Raw genomic sequence first — 19,055 nt, forward strand, 5'->3', positions numbered from 1 at the left:
CCATCTTATCCCATTCTAAAATCACTTGGGCTACGCTCAAGCTTACCAGCATCGAATTTCTGATTATTAGACTGATAGACGCTTCTTGATGAATTGAATTGTGAGATGATAAATCCTTTCCGTCGAAGCCTCGATCGGCATACAAAGCAATTATGTACTACTCTGACTGTGGGCAATCTTCCAATGATCTCGTCAGGCATTGGAAAGTGTTTGCAGGATGGCCGCTGCAAAGGCGGTAGATACTGGCAGTACAATATTCTGCGGGGCAGTGACGCGGTAATCGGGGCAGCCTCCAATTTGACCACCCCACGAGACCACCGAGGTCAATCCGCCCTACCATTCAGGCCTACTCATCTGAGAAGCTCTCCCCAAAGAGCGCATACCAATTCCCACAAATTAAACGAAATCTTCTCACCGAGGTCGTGACCTTTCTGTCCACCATATCGGACGAAACTTGGGCGAGACAAACCCACCTCGCCAAACATGCGTCTCATCAAGAACAAAATCGAGCAAAATGGCTCCGGGATGGTCACTCTGTGTCCCGAGGAGCCCGAAGATATGGTACGTACGTCCAATCTCCAACAACCATATCTTGCCACATTATCTAACCAGACCCGATTGCAATAGTGGCACGCATACAACCTAGTCCGACCAGGCGACGTCCTCCGTGCCAGCGCCATTCGCCGTGTGACAACAACGCAAGATACAGGCTCCACGAGCTCCGCGCGTGTACACCTCACGCTCGAAATCCGCGTGAAGAACTTGGACTTTGACCCGCAAAGCTCGCAGCTGCACGTTTCGGGACAGATCATGAATGAGACCGCGCACACGAAAATCGGGCAATTTCACACTCTGGACTTGGAGCTTAATCGCAACTTTACATTAGAGAAGGTGGTCGGCGCCAATGGCGAGGGTGTTGGGTGGGATAGTATTGCGGTTGAGATGCTCAAAGATGCTGTGGATGAGGGTGGTAAGCGGCGTGCCGAGGCCGTCGCTGTCGTCATGCAGGAGGGATTGGCGCATATCTGCTTTATTGGGCAGTTCCAGACAATATTGAAGCAGAAGGTTGAGATGTCTGTGCCGCGGAAACGGCAGGGTGGGGGCGATCACGATAAGGTGTGTCGTTCTTGCCAGGGAAATTACGTTTGAAGAAATATACCTTACTAACTCCATTAACAGGGGATGATCAAGTTCTACCGTGTGACATTGGACACTCTTCTCCGACAGATGGAATTCAATACCAGCATCACATCCGGCTCCAACAACGAATCTGTACGGCCTGTTCTCCTTGCCTCCCCGGGATTCGTTGCTGCCGGATTCCAGAAATACATCCAAGCTGAAGCTACGTCAACTCCTGGTTTGAAGCGACTGCTTCCCAGTGTCGTGGTTGTACACTCGGCCTCTGGCTACCTAAACTCTCTGTCAGAGGTGCTCCAATCCCCGGCAGTCAAAAACCTCTTGTCCGACACCAAGTACGCTCGCGAAACCAAGCTGATGGATGATTTCTTGGATCAGCTTCGAAAGGAGACTAACAAAGCGACCTACGGTCCACGCGAGGTTGAGTCTGCAGTTGACCAGGGTGCCGTTGGTCGCGGAGGCGGCATTCTGATCATGTCCAACCGTCTATTCCGATCGCAAGATATCACTGAGCGAAAGCGCTGGGTATCTCTTGTGGACCGTGTACGACATGTTGAGGGCGGTGAAGTCCGCATTCTTAGTTCCGACCATGAGAGTGGGAAGCGTCTTGATGGGCTGGGTGGTATTGCCGCACTCTTAACATTTCCCATCGTTGAAGAGGACCTGGATTCAGAAGATGAAGCTTGAACAATAGAGGCATGATAATGAAACATGAGTCATGAAAATAGAGTCACCGCATTTTCAAGCATACCATCGAAGTGGCCGTCGATTGGGACAGCTGCTACGCGTACATGTAACGTCAATCACTTTCAAATTCATAGCAAGCACCATGAATGTGACGGTTCCCAATCAAATCCCTGGTTGAGAAGAGATCCTTGCAAACCCCCCTACACTCTCTTAGGAATATTGACGGGAACATCGCGACAATTTAGTCTCCCACTCGAACTACATCCCGAATCATCCACGGACAATACTTGGACCTCTAAACCCTGTTCTTTGACGCGAGACCACGTCCGAAATCCGGCCCCGGGCCCAGAGTTTCCCCACAAACAACAAAATAATATCGCATTCCGCAGTAAACCGGGTCTAACGCTCCCCTAGTGTTATGTGCTAGTGTTAATTGATCGGAATGCACAGTCAAAAACTGGGCAATTCGGGGTCCAGAGCAAGGCCGTTCATGATCTACAAAACGGGTATAACGCGGAGAGATCCCGAGCCCTCGAGTCGCGGGCGAGGCTGCCCCAGACTGACTAATTCGAACATAGCGTGGCCCTTGTCCGTCGCGGGTCAATGCAGGTGTTCTGGATGGGGAATAGCTCTGGCTGTGCTTGCTGTGCTCGGGTGCGGGCGGAGCCACGGTGTGGCAAGTGTTGGGGCCAAACGTCTTCACGCAGGTAGTTGCCAGTGCTCATCTTCTAGTCGGTGAATGTTACCATGACATGTAGTGTCTACGAAACTAGTTTAGTAGTACTTTGGGTGGTAGACTAGGTCGGAAAATTGTACTTTCATGATTGGGGGTTTTTATTTCGTATTCCATATTGTGTGGCGTCCCTGATTCATCCTGGACTGGCATTTTGGCCCGCAGAGTAAGCACTTAGTTAGGGAGGGTACCCTAAGGTAGGAGTTAGGAGTTGCACTGCCTATCTCTGCTGCAGGCAGAGGTCTGAGCTGGTCGCACACTGGTGCAGGTTCTATGTATATCTTCAGCTCTGCTGCAAGGACTGCAGGCTGCGTGGGCGATCAAGATTCGGTTCGGTGTATCTGATTTTGGTTTGTGGGGAAATGCTACCTTCAAAATACATGACTGAGAAATCCAGAATGGTGTATAAATAGTATGTGTTATGCGTGTGCAGAATGCGCCCTACTCCTGAGCTGTTCATGCTGTTTATAACATTCGCAAAATGGGGAATAGAACCTGCAATTCAAGGGGAGACCGCCGTGCAAAGAAAGGAAATAGTTGCGGTTTCAAATGCTATGCTTCCCGTGATTGGCGCCGGCGTTTACGCAAATTAGATGTCTTGGGTGATGGTGCAGGATCCGATTTGGCTGATGGCGAGCCTCGTTCCAAGTCTCCCATAAACTGGATGCGCAGTTGTGATTTGCATTGTTCAGGTGTATAGTCTTTCGTGCAGCCAAGTTCTTTCATCTAAAAGCAGTATGAGAAGCCGAGGGGGGCAGACACGTCATCTTGGAGGAGCTTACCTTGTCTGCAATAAACCGATATTTTTCTTGTTCCCATGATTCATGGGCGCGGGTCAGCAGCTGTAGCTGAGCAAGGCAACCACTGATTAGTACGAGCTGCATAAGGTCCTTGGACGCCGCATTTCGTGTTAACGTACTCACATCGGCATCGTCCCACCGTGCCTTTCGATTGCTCTTCCGACGACCCAGCCGCATTTGGAGCCGCGCCGGGGTCACTTGCTTGCCAAACCTTTCAAAAAACATGTCGCAAATATCCTTCCAGGGAACACTCTGCTCTTCTCGCAGTCGCTCTACAAAGGCGTCCTCTTCCTCCGCCTGCGGGTCGCGACGACCCCGGCCGGGCGCCCGAGTCCTGGGCGGCATGATCGGCGGCGAAGGCTGGTTATTCTGGCGATCGCGTTCCATGCGCTGCATGCCTTCCGGATGAGGAAGAATGTTGATCGGAGTGTCGCGTGATGGAGTCTTCGAGCTTGTGCGCTTCATACGCTTTGGTTGCGGAGCTTGCGGGGACATACTGGGCGTCGAGCCCAGGCCATATTGTTGTAGATCACCAGGAGCGTATGCATAGTTGATAGAGCTAGGAACGCTAGTGCGAGGATATTCACTGGGGAATGGTGCAGAGATTCCCAGACCTTGCGGTTGCGCAATAGGATCGTTGATGTAGTAGGATTCCTGCGGGTGGTACTCCTGATGGTTGACTGCCGGACTAGGACGAAATGAACTGTCTGGGAGACTGATTGGCGTGAGGATATTGGGATGAACCATGGGATCTGTACAGTACTGATGGTTCGCATCCATGAAAGCAGTCTGAAATGTAGGCTAAAGTTTTCCGATTTAGCTTGCGTGTTTCATGATGTAGACCTATAGGCCCCCGAGGGGTTGGGGCTGGGGGCCAGGAAAGTGACATACTGCATCAACGCCAGGCCATACTGGAGGCCCAATGGGCTCGTAAAACCCTTGCATCTCTTCTTCAGACGTAGGAATGGGGAGTTCTTGGCCTGGACGGAAGGACATGATCTTCACTTGGTGTGCGGGAAGAACCATGAAAGCACGTTTTGATGTTTTGGATTATGCGGCCCAGAGTGCACTTGATTGGGACAGGAGGCGGAAGTGGCAGAAGATGAAACACGAAACCACTCCGTGCAGGAGTCGGCGTACGAGTGCGGCGGTTGGAACCAAACGGTGGGTGGTGGGTTTGCAGAGACGGCGTGTATACAAACAAGACAGGCGTTAAAAAGCCGAGATGCCCACGAGAAGCGATACAAAAGCCTCCAGATCTCTTCCAGCAACGTTCAATGAGGAGTGCTGAGCGAGAGCTGAAAGGGGAAGAGGGCAACAAGATATAGATTCAAATTCCCCTCATATCTAGACGCAATTTGAGAGATATCACAGCCCACGCCGGAATGCCTCGCGAGGCAGGACGAACAAGCAGTTGGACTTGGGGAACCATAGGCTCAGAGTGCACCAGAAAATCGAATCAGTACCGCCAACGGATGTGCTGCATCGAAGCGCTCGGGGGAGAGAAGGTGTAGGCTCGTCGAGGGCCTATATTTAAGCGCCTGCGAATCCAATAGTTCGATATCCATTTCGGCCCCCAAGCACCCACCACCGGCGACGGTGGATACGACTGTGCAGACCGGATATGATGAAGGACTTGCAACTCGGCCGTTCTCCACATGCTGAGTGAGTGCGTTGAAAATCGGGGAAAGTAAAATCAAATAACCATGAAGACTAGTGAGCGATGTAGGGGCCGTCCAAAGGGTGGAGAGGGCCGGGACCGCCTTGCCGGATCGCACGTAGTGATTGCACCCGGGACGCCGGAGTGGAGCGTTAGGGCCAAATTGACAGTGATTAGCGCTGGGGCCCGGAGGAATTTGCGACGGCCATGCTGGGTCTGGCTGGTGCACAGGCAGGAGTTCGAGGGATTGGGACATTCCAGATCTTCGCCGCAGAACAGGATCCATCCCCGTCGACACTACGCCGCACCTGATGGTAGGTACGCAGCGGATCATCGCATCTTGCTGTGCTGTTGGTGACGTTGTCCACCCGTCATCGTCTGCGCCCAATCGTGTGTACTCTAAATAGACGCCCTCAGGATCGTGGAGGATAAAGGACGGAGGACTGAGGACGGAGGACTGAGGACTGAGTACTGAGGAGTTTCGGATAAGGTTGTCCTGCTGGTTTATCCTTCTGACCGGCCGGGTAGTCTCCACCGCGTCCCACCCGTCCCACTGATTGCAAGATCTCGAATGCCCAAGGCAAATCCGACTCGTATCTACCCTCACAAGGGACTCCACGGGGAGTACCTTCCAGATTCCTCAGGCTCGTCGGCACAGGAGAGGGTCGACGAGAACGCCTAGGATGGCGCCCAAGTGATCCATCATCCAGGGTCCCTGCAGGAGAGCCATGGGCGTACCGAGGCGGCTCTTGACTGGATAGGAGTTAGTAATTCTGGCCGGTGAGGCTGAAAGCACCTGCACCCGCGCGCGGTGCTCGCCGTGGCTTGTGCCGGAGTATTCAGGACCGCTGGTTAAGCGCTGGCAGGGGGCCCCACTGTTGCTCGCGCTGACTAGCCGCAAGGCGTAAATCGAACTGCCGATTTTGGGGGGATCCCCCACCTCCGTACCTGTGCCATTGCCACATCGCGAGCGGTCTTTCGCTGCTCCTACGTGGACGGACTAGCTTCCACCCCCGAAGCGCCCCTCCAACCCCTCATCGGTCTCGATCGTGGTCTCGACGTGCTCGATCGGCCGCGTGGTCCATGACAAATTCCACGGTCGATCCGATGTGGGATGTGCGGAGGGTGCTCTACTGTATGAAATGCAATACGGTAGGTAAACAAAGGACTCAGGGGATGACAGAGAGTGATGTCAACGGTCATGCAAATTGTTCGGCGAGCTTCTAGAATTCTGCATCAGATCGAATCCCCCAGGGTTCGCCTTGTCTCTGCAGGGGAAAAAAATAGCTCAACGGGTCCAAAAAAAAAAAAAAAAAAATTGGACCTGCGAAACACCGTTGTTGGTCAGGTGATGTGGTGATGGGAGGTACCTACTTTATGGTATGCACGACGGATAAGGAGTAATACCCTTGTTTCCTGGATATCTGGGGCCAAATCACAGCAGAGTCGTACGATTGCACGATCTGTGCGACGCCACAGTCGCAATGAGACATTTAGACGGGTGCGTAGCACCGTGGAAACTTGGCAAGGACCCGCTCCCATGGAGCTCAAAAGTTGGCTAAATGACATACATGCTCTTCTCACATCACAGTAGTAGATTGACGGCTCGGATGGACCCAATGGGCCACGGCCCGTGCCCAGGCAGATTTGCATCGCTCGCTTCATACAGTGTATCAAATCAAGGAATCAGACAGTCGAGATCAAGGGAAACAACAGACATGGCAGCATGAACAAAAAACATTGAATTCTCCCCGCCCAATAACTTCGTGTCAGGACTTTTTGTGGAGCTGAGACGTGACGCTCAATGGCCACGGGCCGGAGCAGCATCAAGATCATCGTCAGAGAGCCCTTCGAGACCATCGTCGTGGTTTTCTCCACGACCAGAGTTGTCCAGAGTATCATCGGCCGCGACAGAGATACCACGGACACCCCATCGGTTAGTGTTGGTCCGTCCATCTCCCTCAATCTCGTCCTCCCGAAGGTACTGCTCCTCGTCGGTCGACGTGCGCCGGGCACGGAAGTTCACGACACGATTCACGAGCCAGCTCTTGCTGAAATCATCCGAGTCAACCACCCCACCGTTGCGCAACTTCACGCGCTGGCGGGAGTAGTACACCCAGGCAAAGTCAACATAGAAAGCGGTTTGGATGATACCAAATACCAACGCAATGGGATCCCAATGGTGCTCCGACCCAAAGCCTCGCACCATCCAATTGAGAATATAGAGTGCTCGGTAGGAGCCAAGGCATGCGAGGTAGTAAGAGTCGATCACGGTGGGAACAGTGGTCTGGCGAAGGAGCAGAAGCTGAGGCAACACGCACACCGCTTCCAAGACGATAGAGAAGGCCCAGAAAAGCTATATTTTGGTCAGTACAAAGCTCAATACAGCGCATCTCAACGCAAGGGTCCCTTTCTTACCTCGACAACCCAGAACGAGGGGAATCTGCTATACTCAATGAGTACAGCAATCGGGGCCAGGGCCACCGATCCAATGACCGACCACGTACCCAGCTTCCAAGCACGCTCCCTTTCTCTTGTCCGAGGATAGACCCGCATCATCAGATAGATCACGTAGAAGGATGAGGCAATAAAGAAGATCTTCAAGGGGGTGTTCCATAGTACAGCAGACCCTGCAGGGCCTATCAAGGTCCATGATTCACCGGAGAACAGATCGAGATAGCGTGTGAAAAAGACGAGGGCATATAGTAATTGCGTGAGGAGCGAAATACCTGCAGGACAAGCTCCGGGTCAGCAGCAGTCTCTCTCGCCTGATCGGACGAAACCATGGCACAACAAACAATGACCACTTACCCTCAGCACTCTTGTTCCTGTGGATGGCCCACATCAACACAAAGATTGATGCCAGGTGGGAAAGATCACCCGCGACTCGGAAAACATTGAACACCGCCATGGTGAGGCAGGGATGGCTGGTTTGCGGGGAAATGAAAGGTGTCGAGTCCGATCAAAGGTTGTTGGAGCAACAAGGGCCACGTCCAAACACGCTCTCGGTCCAATATTGCAATCGCGGCTGTCAGGTTCAGTACACGGCCCTGCCTGTCAAAATGCTGGGAGGACAGCTAACATGGAGGAAGCAACACTGCTCAGCTCTTGGGGGAGCTCCACGTTTGGGAGCTCGGGCCGCGTGTCCTCACGTGAGGTTTGACGTCAGCATCGACACCTGAGGTGTCGCTGAAACTGCGATTGCCAAAGCGCTGAGGTGCAAATAATTGATTCATGATTTGGTAGCAGGCATGCCATGGAGTAAGGATTGCCGTCACCTGATGATCGACATCGCTGTTTTACCTGATATCTCAATCACATGTCTCTTAGTACTTGACATGTGGGGTTGTTGCCTACCTCACAGAGATATGTATATTTTGTGGGGAGACACAGATGTGGATCACCAACACGGCAAAGGATTTACCTGCGGACCTGTTCTGTTCTGTAACAATGGGGCAAGGCTGACTTCGGTAGGAGACACTATCCATACTAATGTATGTAAGTAGACAAATTTGAATCATCATCCCGTTCTGCTGTTTTCTTTTTATCCGAAGTCTGAATTTTCAGGTGACATGTGAGAATCCGTGACTTCTTGGTACCTCCGTCGCTGTAGATCCGGTACTTCAACAATAGCAACCTCCGATATAGGCTGGGCAGTGAGGTGGAAAACAATCCCATTGTTCTTCAACGCAATTTCTGGCGACCTGGATTTCAGAATCTAATCTCAGCTGGAAATTTCGAACCAATTGTAAGATGCTGCTATAACCTCTAAAAAAATAGATCTAAAAGGTTGCAACGCTCGCAAATGTCCACATGCTGCCAGCAAGGAGCAGGCCCCAAACAGACCAGACGAGCAAAGGCTCACGCCAGGACGTGATCACACAAAAGAATCTCAGAACCAAACTGCGACGGGGTTCTACCCTGGTCCGCTAACACATGATCTGACGGTATCTGAATTGATTGATAAGATGACCTCTGATTCGGTTGCGGCAACAACCACGCGACAAAAGACTGGAATGCGAACGCGCCTTCCTCAGTGGCTTTCATAACGATCACGGCTATTTCATCCCCTCCTGATGCAAGTGGCAGCCACGCTGCCTCGCAAGAATGCACCATCCTGGCTCGACATTCATGACTGCAGCGCGGCGCGCTCTACCCACGCATTTCATTGGCACAATTGTCGAATAAAATTGCTCTGGGGAGCCCACATCGCGTCTCTATCTCTTCCTCTGGCCTCGTCCGACACAGTGCAGGAGGCCATATCGCCATCCACGATTGACGGATGATCTCCGTTTAAGCATCCATGTTTCAAGACGCACACCACCGCGCCCCATGAACCACGTTCTCCCCGGGAAGGGGACAGATCCAATGAGACCTGATGTGGAAGAGGAGCCACCCCTCTTTCTTCTCCCCGGCGACGGAGGCCAGCAGCAGCAAGGCAGCGGACGGGTGGCAGAACGGGGAGAGGGGAGAAGGCGTGGCTGGCACACGAAACCCTCCTGTGGCTTGACCTAACCCGTGCCGTCTCGGGTTGGACGGAGACAGGCTTCAAGAAAGCAGACATGGTTGCGGCTCGAGCTCCCGGGCCATTGGATGTCTTTGCAATAGGCCGTCCGGGGCGTCATTGGGCCTTTGCTGTCATCCTTGCACGGGTTGTGAGAGTTCGCCGGGTCACCGGATTCTGGAACAGGCCACTCGCGGGTCTCTTCGGCCTAAATGTCTCATGGAAGCTGCCGGACGTGGCCCATCCTGCTTCTGAAGAGGGCTCGCCAGCCGAATTGGAGCGCAGCACGAGCCCATTTGTGGAAGGGCCCCTGCCCGGCATCGGTTCCTAGGCCAAGTGGACGAACGGTGGTGGAATGCACCGGAGGAGCAGCAGATTCGTCTAATTGGAATTTATTTCTTTTATTTTTTATTTTTTTAGAGATTTGGGGGATCTCTGGAGAAGTTTCAAGATTTTGCACCATCCCCCCAGAATTTTTTTTTCACTCCCCATGTTCTGCGCGGGGGTAATTCTTGGGGCATGTTTGTATGTTTGTGTATAGCATCGGGGGCAAAAAGAGAGGGAGGGCCTAGACCAGCGACCCCCTCCACTTTAAGTAGAACCACCACAACAGAAGATCATCCGCAGCGCAAATCACGAAACAGAGATTCCAAAGAGGCAGATTAAAACTAAATGCACGCAAATCAGATTTCTCCGCAACGAGAAAAAACCGCCTACTTTATTGTTGGCCGGAGAGGTGTTTACACCCATTTTTGGATATGAGGTGACTCCATCCCCGCTCACTTTCTCTCCTTCCTCTCACTCTTCCCTCCGGTAACCTTCTCTCCTCTCACCCCCCAGTCGGACCCCCCCTCATCCCATTCTTTTGTCAACTTTCCCACCCCTTCCAGCCTCATGTTCTCCCCGTACTCGGAGGAATTCGAGGTCCCCGATTCGACGCTTCGACCATGCGATTTTGATCTGTGAGCTCTCCCCGTCTCCGTTCTTCCTTCCCCCCCCCCCCCCCCCCCCCCCCTTCATCCTCTTCCATCCATCCACACCCCATCATCCCCGTCCCCAAGGCCCAACGGCCCTCTCCCACCCCCTCGACAACCTCTACCACTTAACGCTCCGGTCAGGGCGCCCTGCCGAAAGGCTCTCGACCTCTCCTTGTTCCCTGGTCCGATCTGGGTCTGCCTGGGATGCGCCTGTGTCATTTTTAGTGTAACGAGGCCTCCTAGAAGTTGCCAGTTGACCCCCCCCAAGGCGCGCCTGTAGCAGATCTGCTAACCCCCGACGCGGCCTTTGTGTATGTACAGATGAATCGGCACAGCGTGATTGAGAACTGCGTGTGTCTTTCACCATGTCGTAAGTCCCTCGTCTGTGATCTCTGCTCCGTCGGGAGGGAGACCTGGGCCGGGGCACTGGGTCGCGTTTCTTTTGTGCTCATCGCGTTGCGTGACTGCCTGATTCTGTCGGTCTGAATACTGACACCCTTCGTCTGATAGCTCCCCTCCGACTTCCAAGCGAATCAAAACCTCGGCCACCACCAGCGCCCCGCCGCATCTCCTCGCTCAACAACAAATCCACCCCTTCCACCGCGTGCCCACCTTCGAAGGCATCCCAATCCCCACGGCGCCATTGCCGCATCAACCTCAACAGCAGCAACAATCGCAACCGCAGCAACCGACAACAACATCGCGGAAACGTCCACCATCTCCCACCCCCGGATCATCCACCATGATGGCCGCGCCGATGAACCCGGCGGGGGGTGCCATCGAGGGCGATCCCGGCCCCATGCCTCCCCCGGTAGAGCCCACCCCGAAGAAGAAGGGCCGCACGAACACCCCATGGACCGCCGAAGAGGAGCAGCGACTGAAGACAATGCGCGACGCCGGTCGCAGCTGGAGTGAGATCGCAAAGGTGCGCACGCGCATCCCGAAATCCGTGTCGCGTAATCGTCCGAACTAACCAGCATCATGCGACGCGCTGTAGACTTTCCCCACGCGTACTGAAGGTAGCGTCAAGAAGCACTGGTACAAGGTATGCGCCCACCGGTCTCTTGTCTCAATGTGGGTTTTCATCGGCTTTACTGACACCTCACTCCCCCAGGATATGCACTACGCCGAGTTCGCCGAAGATGAGGTACATGATTTCTGCGCGCGCTTGCCCCGATCGCTCTCCGCCAACTAACATTGCCTAGTCCATCAAACTCCGCGAGGCAATCAAGGAATACGAGGCGAACAAATGGAAGGTGATCGGACAGAAGGTTGGCAAGCCAGCGAAGGTGAGTCGACTCCCACTCGGAGATATCTTGCCGGCACCGCGATCTCCACCTCGGGTCTCGGCCGCGATCTCGACCTGACTCGTGTCCAGGCCTGCGAACAGTATGCCAAAGAGCACTTCAAGAACCTGTAAGGCCGGACGGTCCCACGACCATTGATGAAGTGACGATTTGTTTCCAAGCATCTTTTACGAATTTGACATTCTCCCGGATATTGCAATTCCACAGCGATGCAAGTGTCATCATTGGCCATTCGCCATTGGTTTTACAAAGCAGATGGAGTTATCGATCTGGTCTCATTTGATGGTCTATTTTCTTTCATCTGGATTTTTTTCATTATTTATTGCGGGTGACTTTGATCTACATTACCATTTTTTTCTATATGCTGGGCGTTATTGCTGTCGTGGGTGCCAGTGATACGGATACTTTTTTCTCATCTTATTTCCCATTTTTCCCTGATCAATACTACATGATTCCCAGTCTGAAAGTAGCTCAAAGCAAGACAAATAGAATGAAGAGTCGATATCTGCGTACCCCGGGGCGGAGACGGAAAACCGCCGAGATCGCGGCCGATCTTTTTTTCCCCGCGACGACTTCCCTCCTCCTCCACCTCCGAACCCTTGCATTTCACAGTTCTCCGCAGTCGTGGACTTTCATTAGGGCAAAATCATTCATTGCAACCGTGCTTCGCCTGAGTTTTCCCTTCTAGGTGAATCAATTACTCTTATCACCTCATTCAGGATCCCGACCCGTTACCAATCCAAGGTGCTAACGTCGCCGCGTTGCTTCATAGTGACTCATCCGGAAGGTGGAACAGTCCTCTCGTGAAACCTTGATGCCCGAGTAAACATCCCGCCTTATCTCCCAGGGACGGCTATCATGAAGACGAGTAGTTGGGTTCTTTTCAATGATCAAGGTACACCTGATGGTAACCGCGTGCATTGAGAACCGGTGTTCGACAGCCTACAGCATCCCCCACGGGATGTCAACTGTCGTTCTGAGATCATACGGTCGAACTTGATCTGGTTAATACCAGCGAAAGAACCTCATACACGCTTCTGATTTACTTTCTCTGCCTTCTGGGAATTATATGGTTATACTAACGGTTACCAGCATGGCCCCGGAAAACGAAATCGCCACCGTAGCGGTGGTGCGCAACGAGAAAGAAGATTCGACCAAACAGACTGAAGAACCCATTCAATACGACCAAAATAAGAAACATGATAGCACCTATCCTCCCGAACAAACTCGCACCAACCCCGTTGGCAGACGCCTGGGCGCTCTGGTCCGGTCGTTTGAGCAGCAGCTCGTGGAATATAATTTTGAGGCGCGGGGCATTGAGCGAGTTGCGGCGGATGAGCGCATGGAACGGCTATCATGGGTATCATACCTACAGGCATTCTTGCTCTGGGTATCCATCAACCTCGCTGCCAATAATGTTACTCTGGGAATGTTGGGTCCCGCCATTTATGGACTCAGCTTCCGCGACGCTTCGCTATGTGCTGTCTTTGGCTGCTTCGTCGGTTCCTTGGTCTCATCGTGGATGGCGACCTGGGGCCCGATTTCTGGCATTCGAACTATGGTATGTTGTTGACCTGTACCAGGATTAGTGATTGGTGTACTTACAAATGGCTAGGCATTCGGCAGATACTCGATGGGCTGGTGGCCCAGCAAGATCATTGTCTTGCTAAACCTGATTCAAATGATCGGATACTGCTTGATTGACTGTGTCGTCGGAGGTCAGATCCTTTCTGCGGTCTCACCAGGAGGCATGTCCGTTGCTGTCGGTAAGTGGAAGATGGAATCGTCAAGGTGAACGTCATTTGTCTAATCTTGTCCAAGGAATTGTCATCATCGCAATTATCAGCTGGGCTGTGGCTACATTCGGCATCCAAGTGTTTCACTACTATGAGCGATTTGCCTTTCTGCCCCAGCTGATTGTAATCTGCATTCTTTTCGGCGTCTCATCTTCGAAATTTGACCTGTCCACTCCTTCCGTGGGTGATGCCCGGACGCTGGCCGGTAACAGGTACGTTTCTACCTGATCCCACCTCAAAATTAATACAGCATGGGGATAACTAATGTTACTTCCAGGCTATCCTTCTTCTCCATCTGCCTCAGCGCAGCAATCACCTACGCCCCTCTAGCTGCAGACTTCTTCGTCTATTACCCAGAGCACACTTCCCGCCTCACAATCTTCTCCCTCACCCTAACCGGCCTAATCTGCTCCTTCACAATGGCCATTGTGTGCGGTATCGGCCTCGCCTCCGGCATCAACTCCTTCCCCGAGTACGCAACCGCCTATAACAAAGGCCAAGGAGCCCTGATTGTCGAGGGCTTCGGACCCCTCCACGGCTTCGGCAAGTTCTGCTCCGTAATAATCGCCCTCGGCCTCATCGCCAATACTGTTGCGCCCACCTACTCCGCCGGTATCGACTTCCAGATCCTGGGCCGCTATGCCGAAAAGGTACCTCGCGTAATTTGGAACACCATCGGCGCCATCATCTACATCGTCTGCGCACTTGTCGGTCGCAGCAATCTCTCTGAGATCTTTACCAACTTCCTGGCTCTGATGGGATACTGGGTTGCGATCTGGACTGCCATCATTCTTGAAGAGTTTTTGATTTTCCGACGTCGGACTGGCTTTAATTGGGATGCATGGCGAGATCCGTCTAAGCTTCCCATTGGCGTTGCAGCCTTCACTGCTTTCGTCGTGGGATGGGTTGGTGCGATCCTGTGCATGGCTCAAGTGTGGTATATCGGGCCGCTTGCGAAGCTGGTTGGCGAGTATGGTGCCGACGTAAGTTGCTTCCCTGCTGTCTTTTCGAAACTTATACTAATTTGACCGTTTGATTTAGATGGGTAATTATGTTGGCTTTTCATGGGCCCTACTCGTTTACCCACCCTTCAGATACATGGAGTTGCACCTTATCGGCCGCTAGGAGTGAAGAGACTCGCCGGTGTTTTTTTGCTCCCGGCCCGGGCCACCCTGGCTGCTTTGGGCCTATATTCAACACTATGTCCATTGTTATAATGACCGATACTTATTTGCTCAATCTCGGTGGTACGAGATGCAACCTTGCTTTCAACCTCAACAACGAAGCTGGTCAAGTTGCTTCACATTTTAAAAGTTATTCGTTTATTGCATAAATACCCTTTTGCATCTGTTAATGGGCACCAACAGTGCCAGGCCATCAAAATGCAAATTGTCGATATTTGGTCATAGAACCTGAGGCTCCTTTTTGACTGCGCGCGTTGGCAATTTGAGATCTCAAATCAAGCACCTATTGAATCTACGTACTCAAATATTCTACAACGAGAACCCAGCCAGGCTTTCTATGAATTTTGACAGCCAAAAGAACCAACGTATAAAGTCAAAAGTACACCCCCCATCGGCACTCTCATTTTCATCCACTTAGAGAACTATTCTACAAAAGAGACGGGAAACAAGCCAAATATAGGACGGATACCGACAGACAAACTAGCGCGTTTGTACCGTATCGGAGACAATTTGCGCGACGCAGATTTACCGGTACCAGTACTCGGGCTTGACGTAGTCGGCGAAAGTCTTGGGCTCCTCGTGAGGGGGGGTGGTGGTGACCGTGGTCGTGGTCGTCTGCCGGAAAAGATTAGTATATTGCGTTCACATCGTCTGGGATAGAAAAGGGAAACGTACGGGAGTGGGGGTCCTCCTCGGGTCCGATGTAGTTCAGCTTGACGACGTTGCCGCACTCGTTGCAGCGCTCAATGGGACGCTCGCGAGAAACCTGGACGTGAATGTATTAGATTTGTTGCAGCTTGACAATCGGGTTGTCTGAATTGGACATACGGTTAGCCAGTTGACCTGGTGCGAGTCGGCGGGGTAACCAGTGCAACCAGCGTACTGCTCGTCACCGGCACCATTGACCATGATGGGGTTGTCAATTGTTCCTGTGGAAAGAAAATACCATCGATTAGCGATTGACTCATTCCGAGGTCGACACGCGACTGTTTATCATTCGCAGTCCCCGCGCGCCACCAAATACGCATTGGAGCTCACTAACCCTTGCGGGAGGCATCAAGGGGTCGCATATCGAAGATGTCGATGCCCTGCATCTTTCCGATGAGCTCCAGACGCTCGAGACCGGTGGCCTGGTTGAAGTCGGTAGGAATGGTACCCTCCTTGGCACCGGGGGGAAGGAGATCATCCTCGGTGTGGATGTCTGTGAGGCCAAAAAAGAAAATTTTAGCTGATTTGTCCCAAGTCCTGGGGATGTGTTTGCTACGGCCACCTCGCGCGTCACCCAACAAGGATGGTGTCCACAATCCACGTCTCCAGCATCATACCCAGTCAGATAGTCCGGTTTACGAGGAAACAATGGATTAGATGATTCCGCCATCAGATGAAGGTGCACAGTCGCGCAATTGGCCGTCGCATGGCGGGTTGGATACTGACCGTCGAAGGGCTTGACCTTGACCTTGTCCTGGTCTTTGGGGGTCCACTTGTTCGCGTTGTCTGTACAACAATATTCACGTTAGCAAGCGATGAAGCACAGAGAAGTTCGATTTCATTGCTGAATAGGAAGTGCCGATAGCCAATTGAGCTCCGGGATGAGGTGCATATGGCCGAGGTCGGGGAGAGTTCGGATCATGCCATTGGGGGTGATCACGTACTGCGGACGATGGACGAGGAGAATGGACGGACGGCAGCGACGGCGCGAGCAGGAGTGCGCCGCGCGAGGGCGGAGGCAGTGCGTTGAAGGAACATTGTCCCGAGGAAAGTGGTGGAAGGGAGGGAGAGGCAGAGGGGAGGATGGAGAGTTTGGAGGTCTGAGGTTGGCGAGTTTGAAGCCGCTTCCGCCCGGTGCTTTCTTATTGGCCCATGTGGTAGCCAATGGAAGACGGTGATTGTGGATGACTCAGCGATGATTGGCTGTTACGGGTATGACCGGATTAGGCATTCAGGGCTTAGGGCAGCGGGTGGACGGGTATACTGAACTATGAAAGCGACAAACTATCAATAATGAACAATAAAAGATCCATGTTACCGGTACTCCTACTCGTACTCCTTTTCCTGTTCCTGTTTCTGCTCCTACTAGCGCATGAAGAAAGACAATCGATAACGCGGCATTTCACAATCATACATCAATCACACTTCGCGAGGACTCTGCCCCAGAAGCGCGGCCCGTTCCCGACACGCCTCCGGGCCAACCCCCCTGCCAACCTTGTCGGCTATAATCCTCCAGCGGTCTGCTTCATATTCGTCTATAGCACGTCTCAGACGTTGTACCTGGATTGTTTGTTAGTAAATGTAAATGTCTCTCGGTCGGAGGAAGTCCATTGTAAAACAACCGAGATGGGATATCTGACCTTCTCATCTGTCCAGTTAACAGCCTTCGTCTTCAACCTTTGACAGTACCGGACTTGCAAGGTGTTGTGTGACCGGCCTGGAAAGAAGTCTTCAATTTGAAGCCAAGCCAAGTTTTTGTCCTCCTTCAGATGTATCAATAGCGCATCATCTGCCGCCGTAAACCTGCTCTTTAGTTTTTTAGGCCTCGGCATTGGGGAAGGCATTCCCACTTTGCCGATCATGGATGGAGGTCGAGTGTATCTTGCAAGGACATCTTTATTTCGATTTGCGGAGCGTGGAAGTCTGTGGTGGTGCCTTTTCGGAAGTAGATGTTTCGGAAAGGTGTTGTGGGACATCACCGGATCATAATACATCAAGGTAGGAAGTTGGTGGTGCAACGATGGATCAATAAGGGTGCTGGGTCCTGCTGCGGAGCTATCTGTCTCCTCAAGGAGGGACGAAAAGGAAGGCATCTGCTGTGGAAGGTGTCCATTATTTCTGGCACTTCTCGGTTGAAATGGACTCCTGGGGCTATCCAAATGTTCATAGCTGTACGGCGGGGGGAAAGGCAGCTGCTGTGATGCTGCGGGAGAAAAGATATTCTGAGAGACATGGTCACCGCTGGTCTGAGGGATCAGGTGAGGTAACCCAGAATCTGTAGTAGGAGGATGTCCTTTGAACATAGGGGGAATTTGATCGCCGCCATAAACCACTCCGCTCAGCTTGTCACGCAAATCCGAGTCGGATTCATTGTAGGCGTTCAAGCCTTGGTCATCAGGCTGAGCCGATGAGGAAGACGTAATGGTATGGCCTGGATACGAGTCTGCCGCTGTTTCGGACATACATCAGCACCGCCAGGAACCCCCCGGCGGATGAACGAATTGTATCGCGGAGGGAAAGGCCCAAGAGAGGAGATCTCGCCCCTGAATAGGCACAAGGGACACTTCTCAATGTTTCGGCGTGTGTCACATAAAGAAGCGCGATGCAGAAAGATCCTTGCGATAGCAAAAACACACAAACAATGTCATTCACTGCAACGTAGACTCAACTGCTTCACCTGCGGGAGATGATGGCTTCAGATGTCAAAGAAGGTTGAAAATTGAAGTCCAATGGATAGAATTCGCATGGTTTGAAGTACAAGGAGCAACTTGAGGAGCAACTGAAACAAGGAAAATGAGGACACGGCAGTGGAAATGGCAGTCTCTATAAGTCTCTTCACCGGATATGCATCTAGGGTTGGGTTGAATTGCAGGCCGCCTGGGTGCGAGAGGAGCCCGTGCCGAAGCTCCTAATCAGCTGGATCGTGCATCCCCCAGGGGTTGATTGCTCCGGCATCTATTGGGAAGAGAAGCAAAATTCATTGTCACAGCGCGAAGTCCTTCTGAGATCGATGGAGCCTCAAAGCGCGCGGCTTTCTTTTCATCCCCCTGTTTCGTGTGCTCTGCCAATGATTGACATTTTCTCGCCCAACTAAAGCTTTCGTATCCCTTAAAATCGGGATGCTATATGGCAGGATTCTTTATCCAATACCTATAGTGACCCCTTCCATGAAACAGGCGAGGCAGATTCTGCCCCAACAGTAGACCAGGATGAATGCGATGGGGACGTGCATCAGAAGCGAGGATCGGAATGAATCACGTCCGATAGGAGCCGGTCAACGCCCGTCAGACTAGCATCGGGGGCATGCGGACCAGCCGGCAGGGGTTCGATTCGACGGATAGTATAGCCTGCAAGCTCTCCGACGAGCCGGGAAACAAGTGAAACCGTCCTTTGGCCAATGATACTCGGCTCGGGTTCGCCAAAGAGGTAGCCACGCCGACTATTTGTCCACGAGCTGGTAGGTGGTTCAGGCAGATCGCTGCCAAGACCATGCAGGAATCAATCAAAGAAATTCCAGGGAACCCGAAGCTGGTTGGCACGGGAGTTGTAAACAATGGATCTT

At 52.5% G+C, this 19,055-nt stretch overlaps 7 protein-coding genes across 7 annotated transcripts; 4 read left to right on the forward strand and 3 right to left on the reverse strand.

The window, feature by feature from the left end:
* Positions 1 to 483: 483 nt before the first annotated feature.
* N7532_003822 (putative translation factor pelota) lies at positions 484 to 1,824 on the forward strand (the record flags this gene model as incomplete). The annotated part of the gene is made up of 3 exons (XM_056616316.1): positions 484 to 561; positions 628 to 1,116; positions 1,180 to 1,824. The coding sequence occupies 3 exons, from the start codon at positions 484 to 486 to the stop codon at positions 1,822 to 1,824; spliced, it is 1,212 nt and encodes a 403-aa protein (XP_056476673.1).
* A 1,285-nt stretch (positions 1,825 to 3,109) lies between these two features.
* Positions 3,110 to 4,353, reverse strand: N7532_003823 (uncharacterized protein; the record flags this gene model as incomplete). Its single annotated transcript, XM_056616317.1, has 3 exons — positions 3,110 to 3,283; positions 3,340 to 4,158; positions 4,249 to 4,353. 3 exons carry the CDS (start codon positions 4,351 to 4,353, stop codon positions 3,110 to 3,112), a joined length of 1,098 nt encoding a protein of 365 aa, XP_056476674.1.
* Positions 4,354 to 6,818: 2,465 nt separating this feature from the next.
* On the reverse strand, positions 6,819 to 7,928 carry N7532_003824 (ER lumen protein-retaining receptor; the record flags this gene model as incomplete). Its single annotated transcript, XM_056616318.1, has 3 exons — positions 6,819 to 7,373; positions 7,436 to 7,746; positions 7,829 to 7,928. The coding sequence occupies 3 exons, from the start codon at positions 7,926 to 7,928 to the stop codon at positions 6,819 to 6,821; spliced, it is 966 nt and encodes a 321-aa protein (XP_056476675.1).
* A 1,651-nt stretch (positions 7,929 to 9,579) lies between these two features.
* Positions 9,580 to 9,852, forward strand: N7532_003825 (uncharacterized protein; the record flags this gene model as incomplete). Its single annotated transcript, XM_056616319.1, has 1 exon — positions 9,580 to 9,852. One exon carries the CDS (start codon positions 9,580 to 9,582, stop codon positions 9,850 to 9,852), a length of 273 nt encoding a protein of 90 aa, XP_056476676.1.
* A 1,011-nt stretch (positions 9,853 to 10,863) lies between these two features.
* N7532_003826 (SANT/Myb-like DNA-binding domain-containing protein) lies at positions 10,864 to 11,918 on the forward strand (the record flags this gene model as incomplete). The annotated part of the gene is made up of 5 exons (XM_056616320.1): positions 10,864 to 10,868; positions 11,009 to 11,423; positions 11,496 to 11,645; positions 11,704 to 11,787; positions 11,877 to 11,918. The coding sequence occupies 5 exons, from the start codon at positions 10,864 to 10,866 to the stop codon at positions 11,916 to 11,918; spliced, it is 696 nt and encodes a 231-aa protein (XP_056476677.1).
* A 980-nt stretch (positions 11,919 to 12,898) lies between these two features.
* On the forward strand, positions 12,899 to 14,726 carry N7532_003827 (purine-cytosine permease family protein; the record flags this gene model as incomplete). The annotated part of the gene is made up of 5 exons (XM_056616321.1): positions 12,899 to 13,366; positions 13,421 to 13,571; positions 13,627 to 13,813; positions 13,879 to 14,584; positions 14,643 to 14,726. The coding sequence occupies 5 exons, from the start codon at positions 12,899 to 12,901 to the stop codon at positions 14,724 to 14,726; spliced, it is 1,596 nt and encodes a 531-aa protein (XP_056476678.1).
* Positions 14,727 to 15,212: 486 nt separating this feature from the next.
* cox5b (cytochrome c oxidase subunit IV) lies at positions 15,213 to 16,531 on the reverse strand (the record flags this gene model as incomplete). The annotated part of the gene is made up of 6 exons (XM_056616322.1): positions 15,213 to 15,400; positions 15,461 to 15,551; positions 15,614 to 15,714; positions 15,828 to 15,986; positions 16,220 to 16,279; positions 16,438 to 16,531. The coding sequence occupies 6 exons, from the start codon at positions 16,529 to 16,531 to the stop codon at positions 15,213 to 15,215; spliced, it is 693 nt and encodes a 230-aa protein (XP_056476679.1).
* Between the last annotated feature and the right edge of the window lie 2,524 nt (positions 16,532 to 19,055).

Source organism: Penicillium argentinense, assembly GCF_028826775.1.
Source record: "Penicillium argentinense strain IBT 30761 chromosome Unknown utg000004l_segment0_segment0, whole genome shotgun sequence".
In the NCBI taxonomy this organism is placed as follows: domain Eukaryota; kingdom Fungi; phylum Ascomycota; class Eurotiomycetes; order Eurotiales; family Aspergillaceae; genus Penicillium; species Penicillium argentinense.